Raw genomic sequence first — 8058 nt, 5'->3', positions numbered from 1 at the left:
TCTGTGGACTTTGCAATCAAGTGCTGGGCCTACATCTGCCAACTTGTGGGCGCTTGGACAAGCCACAGCATCTCTGTGGGCTCCAGTGTGCCCTTTCTTAATGTGGCATGACTGGGGTGCAACGTCTGTGTTTACTTGAACATTCTGTGATTCAACTGCTAGAAATTACTTCCTTCCCTTTCTATAAATCTCTCTTTAACCCTCTGTTCTCATGCAACATCCTTCCCCCATACCGAAATATCTGACCACAAGGAAAGAAGTTTAAGCCCTGCTTATTAAATCTCCGTTAGTCAACTTTGTAATGTTACATATAGTCGAGTGGATAAAACCAAAGTCATTTATGTGTTCACATACAATAGTCATTCATTTCAGCCTGCTCTTGAAGATAAAAACAAGCTTCAGAGAAATATCAGTTGGAAAAACTGTTGGCCTTTATTGGGTTTCATGAGAGATTTCCAAAAGCGTGTGATATGTGGCACTCCAGGATATTACCAAGTCTCACCCTGTCACCTACTAGTGTCACTTGTTTTAATTTGCCAGCGGGTGCATGTGCTCACCAGAGACGCACAGAGAGAGGGAGAGGAAAAGTGAGAACACATCCCTGATGGGGAATGACCATGCCTCAATCCCTTCCCCTCCATTTTTCTCTCCATTTTTCTCTTCAGGATTTTGAGCACACATGCACACATGCCCAGCGTGTTTTGCAAGCCGCTGGGTCCAGGACGTGAACCACATAATCAGCGATGTGGGATCCAGCCACCTTAATCACCAGGCCATTAGCTGGCCCATACATCCTATTTTCTATCTTAATTTAAATTATTTCCCCCATCTCTTCACTGAGATTACTGGTCAGCTCATTTATGCCCATGTGTGTGGTTTCTACCTTCCTTCTCCCCGAAAGTGTGCACACATGTCTAAGTTTCTGGCGAGCCTCACATAATGAAAATGATTGGGCTGTGCACGTCTCTATAATTAGGTCAGTTATTCATTAACGGGCATGCTGCTCACCTGCTAGTCCACATTTATCTTTTATCCATAGTTTCTGGCTTAGAGTTGCAAAAGGCCATCCATAGAAGGAATTGTCACCCTCATATCCATAGTGGGAATTAGCCTGGTACATCCTGAGAGACAGGCTGATGGTCTCAGCATTTCTTTTGATTGGCTCTAAAGCAATCTGCCTCATGGTTGGACATCCCTAACTTATAGGAAGTTCTTCTTTGCATTGGGAGCACTAAATTCGGCTCTGGGTGACACAGAGCAGTGCTCTCAGAGTGTTTTCGGAGCACTCTGATCTTGGAGATGAGTTCATCTCTCTTCCCCCTGGGGGTCATTCAGACTGGTGAAGGCAGCTCTCATCTTTTCTTATCCCTACCCACAGTTTCTCCTTGATTTGGCTATTTTAAAAAAAAAAAATTACTTAATTTATTATTATTTTTTAATCTTGACCAGCGTGAGACACACAGAGGGAGAGAAAGTGAGAAAGTAAGCTGCTAGGTCTGGGACTCGAACTATGGTTGGCCACATGGGAGTCCAGAGCCTTAACCACTACACTACCTGCTGGCCCCTGGTTTTACTATTTTCTTATACCGTCCTTCGTGTCCTATATTGAGGAACACTCTTACTAAGACGGAGTAGCAAGAACAGAATTTATCTGATGATCGTTAGAGATAGAACATAATGAATGGGGATTTTCATATCACTTAGGCGTATCATATGGTCTTAGAACCACAGGCAGGCTGTTCACTGTCACATATAAAAATTTTAAATGTCTTGTATTTTGAAAAGCATCTGTCAGATTTATACTAACTGCTTGAGAGTAAGTGACATTTTGGGAGAAAACAAATTAAGTTAATCTGATACATCACTTACATGGCTTCTCAAAACAGTATGATCTTTTACCCCAGTTGTCAAGGACATGTTTAATACAATGCCAACTATAAACTTGCAAAAAATGTGAGGATCGTCTTGAAAGTCTTATTATTCTTTCATTTGAATAGTGTTGTCTTTCTGTAAGCATACGTTTACCTGAACTATCCCTCCAATGTTTTATATTTAATATTTTATAGCAATAATAATAAGAAGAAAGTATGACAAGTCTCAGTGCTTATAATTTGCCCTAATACAACTAATGCGCAACATGGAAGGCCGTAGTCTCCCCTGGCTAACTAATAACTAATATTTATTTCAATCAATTGAATGTGAAAGTTTGAAAATCTAATGAGGATGTTTATCTCTCAGCAAATACGGGAGAAACAGAGGTGGGCTTCGTTCCAACATTTGGACCTTGTTATCTGAACCTGTATGGAAGTCCCAGAGAGTACACGGGGTTCCCAGACCCCTACGATGAACTAAATACTGGTAAGGTAAGTTTCTTAAATAAGGTTGTTGTTAATGAGTCCTGGTTCATGTGGTTACAATTAGGTATCATGTTTAGAGGATCCCCCTATGACTCACCCAGAGAGCCTCCACATGGCTGACCAAGCGTTGAAGGCCAGGAACGTCATGCCCCTCAAGTCCTAGAAAGGATCCTGGGGCACCCCTCACTTGGTACGGCCAATGGCCACCTCCTTCCGCTTCTGCACTTACGGCAGACATCAGGAACCGACGCTGACTGTCTTCTCAAAAGCCACGGTGCTGCCTCAGGATTCTTTGTATTGCCACATTCCAGAAATTTACCAGACAGTTGGCGGTGACCTGCCTGCTGAAAGCCTTTTCTATCCATGATCTGATCCCACCCATCCATTCCATAGATGAGGACATAGAGGCCCGAAATAAATATTCTTTCCACTAGAATAGAAGAAAACTGTCTTTTTTTTTTTTTTGGAATAATAATAATAATAATAATCTGGAAAAAATAATGAAAAAAAGTCTTTTTTTAAAACTCTCCAGTCTCAAAAATTGGGCTGAGCTTGAGAGGAAAAGCCCCCAGAAGGGAAAGGTGGAAGCCCAACTGGGACGGGGCGGAGACGGGGGTGGAGAGTTCCTTCCCTGTCTGGAAGGCTTGTTGCCCACTGTGCTGGGTATGGTGGGAGGAGTATCCACGCTTCATGCTCATGCTCAGCCCCACCCGAAACATCTTCCTCCTTCACATCCTGGCTGCTCTGAGACTTGCCCTGGTTGCCAACAAGGCCGGCTCCCTTTTGCATGAAGTGGAGAAAAGAGCCAAGTTAACACAGATGAACGTAGAGCTGCTTTGCTGACGTTCGGTGAGGAGACCTAGAGCTCCCCTCACTGCCATCCCCAAGCCCGGGAACCCTACTGGATCCAGAGCATGGTCTGACATTGACCTCCATCATGGCTAAGATCCCTGTTCGTCCTGGGACCCCATAGCACTCTTTCAGAATCCTGTCTGAAGTTGATGGCTCTTCCTTCGGATACCAAACACCTGAATCCCGCTGAGAGCGTTGCTAACTACTTCATGTTAGAAGTTAGGATGATGGGAAGGGAATATTTTTTGTAGCCGTATTAGCCTGCCTACAGAGGCGGAGCTCTTTGTGCTGTTAATTATGCCTAGAGGAATAACCCTGTGTGATTGCCTTTCAGGGGGAAGGAGTTGCCTACAGAGGCAGGATCTTGGTTGAATTAAGCACTCTTCTTGAAAAGACACCACCAGATAAGAAGCTTGAGCCCATCTCAAATGATGACCTGCTGGTGGTTGAGGTAAATGTCGGAATGTAAGAAGTGCATGGTATAGAAAACAGAGTTTCAGAGATGTGGAGGTGGGATGGCTGGATGGTGCTGGCCAGTCTGAGCAAGCAGGGCTGACGGGGACACCCGAGGACTGACGGGTCAGCTGTGGCAGAGTCAGAGAGAGACCTGACTCACAGCTAATGGCCTCCGCAGCCTCCCATTGTACCGACCGCAGTCTGATGTGGGCAGTGAGGCTTACTTCATCCTTTGAGATATTAACACCCTACTGAACACCACCAAGCACAGCAATACCCCCAAACTGCATGGTCTGTTTACTAACTGGAGTTGGGGGTCATGGGGAGGTGACCCCAAGGGCCACCACTCAGTGGTATGGCTGCCACCACTCATCATTTCCACTTCCAAGGGCGCGGGTGGCACTGAGGCTTCCCAGCATGTGAGGTCACGTTCACGTGAGGCTCATTACAACAGCCCTCAGCCCCACTCCCCGTGCGGACGGAAGTTTCCCAAGTTCACCTCCTCAGCTGCATCTGAGGATCCCCGGCTGACGTGCTCATGTTTCAGAAGTCTGAATGGTTTGCAGGAGCAGTCAGCTCCCTGAGGCCCCTCTGCCCGGCACCACTCCGTGCTGGCTTCCGAATCACTCCTGGCCCAACGAGCTCCCTTGGGCTGCCCTACCTCACTGTCCCCACTGTTCCAAGCACAAGACAGGCCCTTCTCATGGATCTACATTACAGCAGGAACTGAACAGCACATTTTCAAAACTTTCACTTTCAATTCTGGAGCCAGAATAGGGAAGCACTGTGAAATAGGTAACATGAAGTCGCTGCAAAAATGTGGTTGTTCTTGGAGCCCGCAGGCTCCGACCGGCTTTCTGGGTCTTTCGCAATCAGCCCTCCTGTCTGCTTCCAGCCTCAGCCTGCCTCCTTGTGGCAGGCTAACTCCAGCCGAGTCCCGAGCTTGTCTTTTTGTGAGCCCAGCTCCAGTGGCCACCAGCTGTCAACTGGGCAGGGGCTATTTCCCTCTTCGTAGTAGTCCAATGTCTGCCTGTTCTAAGAGCTGCCTCTTTTCAGGATGATTGGCTGGGAGGATGTCCACTTCTTTTGGATATAGTAGGTTACCATCCTTCGGTTTGGGCGTGTCTGCAACAGCGGCAGTCCAGTTCCAGAGCTGGCCCGGTTTCAGTCCTTTGTCTTCTCTTTACGAGAAAGGGACGCGCTGCTGCATGCTTTTCCCAGGGCTGCCTCTCTCTCCACCTGAGCCTTGGGAAGAGCAGACTCCAGCACAAGAGTAAGCCGCAGGTCGTCTGGGGAAAGAAACATGTCTCCCCCCAAATTAGCAGAGGTTAGAACTTGGCCCTGGCTGAAACATACACTGAGAAGTTTATGTTACCAAATAGAGCAGTTCAATTTTTCCAGTTATTTAAATCATGAAAAAACCATGGTTACTATTCGCATTACATGTATCCAAGAAGTTTTCCTAGAACAAAGCTTGAATTGTAGCTTCACATCGCTACATCTAGAATCAGAAATTGCTGATAGCATTTAAAATACAGTCTTCTCAATTTTTAAATATTATGTATCATACTTTCAAATCTCAAGGCAGACATCTCTGCTGGGCCAAATGCGTATGCACAATTTTGGATATAAAGGCCAGGTTACTACAATAACTCTTGGGAAACTAATTGTTTTTTAAAAAAATTATTTTGTTTCATTTTATTCACTTTTATTATTCTGTCATTTGACCAGGGAGAGACAGAGAGAGAAAGTGAAAAAGCAAGCCACCAGGTCCGAGATTTGAACCGTGGTCAGCTGAGTCCAGCACGCCAACCACCACACCACCTTCCAGCCCTGGGAAACTAATTCTTTAAGAAATTACCAAGTCTGGGGCTAGCAGGGCATGATGGTTAAAGGTGTTGGATTCCCACATGGCCAACTGTGGTTCTGTCTCTCTCTCAGTGTGCCCCTCTCTGGTCAAATTATTGACAGATAGATGATAGATAGATTGATAGATAGATAGATAAAAATTTATTTTTAAAATACTAGTAAAAAAAGAAATTGTCAAGTCCTTTTTTTTTTTTAGTTTTTTTTTTTTTTGAGAGGTTTTCACTATAGGGTGCGTGCGCTCACCAGACAGACAGAGAGAGACATAGAGACAGAAAGCGAGAAATCACCCCCCAGAGGGGATGGTCACGCCACAATCCCGTCTCCTCCATTCTCCTCTCGGGATCTTGGGCACGCACACACACATGCCTGGTGTGAGTTTTAAGCCACCGGGTCCGGGACACGAACCGCAGTCGACTACGTGGGAGTCCAGCGACATAGCCATTACGCTAACTGCTGGTTCCCTTGTCAAGTCCTTCTTCATCATCTTACTCCTCACCATTCCCCTCCACTGACACATAAATAATGTCATTATGCCATTAATACCATAATATAAATAATACCATAATGCTGTTCTTGGGTTTAGCATTTATGGTTTTGACTACTATTGAGTTATCCCAAAATTTCTTGATATGTAGTAAGGAATGATTTTGCTGAGGTGAAAATTCTAATCAGATGTACTGAGAGAGTGCACCCAGCCAGCCACTGCGTGTGCGCGTCATGAGAGGAAGACTTTGTGATTCACTAGTCCTGACACTGGTGCAGCAGCTCTCCAATTGGGTTTGAGAGAATTTCCTCACTTTTTCCGTTACTTTGCTATAGTTCTTGGGGGAAATGATAGAGCATTATGATTTTTGAGGTTGGCTGTTCTCTTGAGAACATGTTCCTTACATATTACTATGGTGTAAATATTTGTGTCCCCCCAAGACAAAATTCTTATATTAAAACCTAAACCCTATGGTGATGGTATTAAGAGGTAAGGCCTTCGGGAGGTGATTAGACCATGAGGCCTCTGTCTTCATGGATGGAATTAATGCCCTTATGAAAGAGACTCCAGAGATCTATTGTGCTCCTTCCCCCATATGAGGTTGTAGCCACAGGGTGCTTTCTATGAACCAGATATGGAACCTGATGGCACCGGGGTCTCCCAGTCTCCAGAACTGTGAGAAATAAATATTTGCTGTCTAGAAGTCTTCCACTTCACAGTATCTTTGTTAGAATAGTTTGAATGAACTAAGTTGCGAATGAGAAGTGAACTGTAATATGATAGAAAAAAGGATGAAGGGGGAGCAGCAGTTGGTGATGGCTATGTTGTTAGACTCCCATGTAGTTGACCGCAGTTCAAGTCCTGGACCCAGTGGCTTAAACTCACGCTGGGCGCATGTGTGTGCATACCCAAGATCCTGAGAGGAGAATGGAGGAGAAGGGATTCTAGTGTGGCCATCTTCCCTGGGGGGTGATTTCTTGCTTTCTCTGTCTTTCTGGTGAGCGCATGCACCCTATAGCAAAAAACCTCTTAAAAAAAAAAAGAAGAAGAAGAAAGAAAAAAGCCTCTGCCCCTCTTTGTTTTAAATAACTATAATTATTGGATGAATTGAGGAGAAATCCTTTATGAACTGGAATGCAAAACCTAATCAGTTTTCTTTACTGCAAATAATTAAACATGTATAGGCAACAGAGCTTATTTCATTTACTTAGTAAAAAATAAAAGCACAAACAAAAAACTAAGAGCCAGTAATATATATTGCTCACAATATATGTCAGCAGTATAAAAGAAGACCTTGTTATTAACTGGTACACAAAACACAATTGGTTTTCTTTGTTCCAAATACTTAAACAAAGGCAGCAAAATAGCTTGTGTCATAAGCTTAATAAAAACAAAAACAAAGTATTACAATGAAAAAAAAAAATCTAGGGACCCAGCAGTTAGCGTAATGGCTATGTCGCTGGACTCCCACGTAGTTGACCGCGGTTCGTGTCCCGGACCCGGTGGCTTAAAACTCACGCCGGGCGCATGTGCGTGCGTGCCCAAGATCCCGAGAGAAGAATGGAGGAGAAGGGATTGCGGCGTGGCCATCCCCTCTGGGGGGTGATTTCTCACTTTCTGTCTCTATGTCTCTCTCTGTCTGTCTGGGAGCGTACTCGCCCTATAGCAAAAATCTCTCAAAAAAAAAAAATCTAGCAGCATTACAAAGTAGGAGAAATGCTGAGATTCTGGGGACACACCCACACTTACAGCAATGGGAAACCCCCAAAAGAACGAGGTGAGATTTCTGCCACCTGCCAGACTCGCATGAGCTGGGCCAGCTTAGAATGTGTCTGACCCTTATCTGTCTAAGGCCCATGCTCTGGCCATCTGCAAATAAAATCTTTCTGTGAAGCTGAAGAGGCTGCAGAAAAAGGACAGCCTGGTTGCCAAAGAGCCTGTGACTCCCCATCTCCCTAGAGCAGGGCCCTAGGTGGACCTGGCCGAGGAACCCTGAAATGCAGGAGAGACTTAGCAGGGTTCAGCCTGGCCACTTCCACA

General features: G+C 45.1%; 1 protein-coding gene across 2 annotated transcripts in view; it reads left to right on the top strand.

Moving 5' to 3' along the window:
- The window catches only part of MYOF (myoferlin), a 197264-nt gene that overhangs the window by 82025 nt on the left and 107181 nt on the right, over positions 1–8058 (top strand). For both annotated transcript variants that reach the window (XM_006147643.3, XM_006147642.3), the window contains one exon: positions 3544–3660. In XM_006147643.3, coding sequence (XP_006147705.1) covers positions 3544–3660 — 117 coding nt within the window. The remainder of the gene's footprint in view (positions 1–3543; positions 3661–8058) is intronic.

Source organism: Tupaia chinensis, unplaced genomic scaffold (assembly GCF_000334495.1).
Source record: "Tupaia chinensis unplaced genomic scaffold, TupChi_1.0 Scaffold000217_1, whole genome shotgun sequence".
Taxonomy (NCBI): domain Eukaryota; kingdom Metazoa; phylum Chordata; class Mammalia; order Scandentia; family Tupaiidae; genus Tupaia; species Tupaia belangeri.
This window is presented reverse-complemented; position numbering and strand designations above follow the sequence as displayed.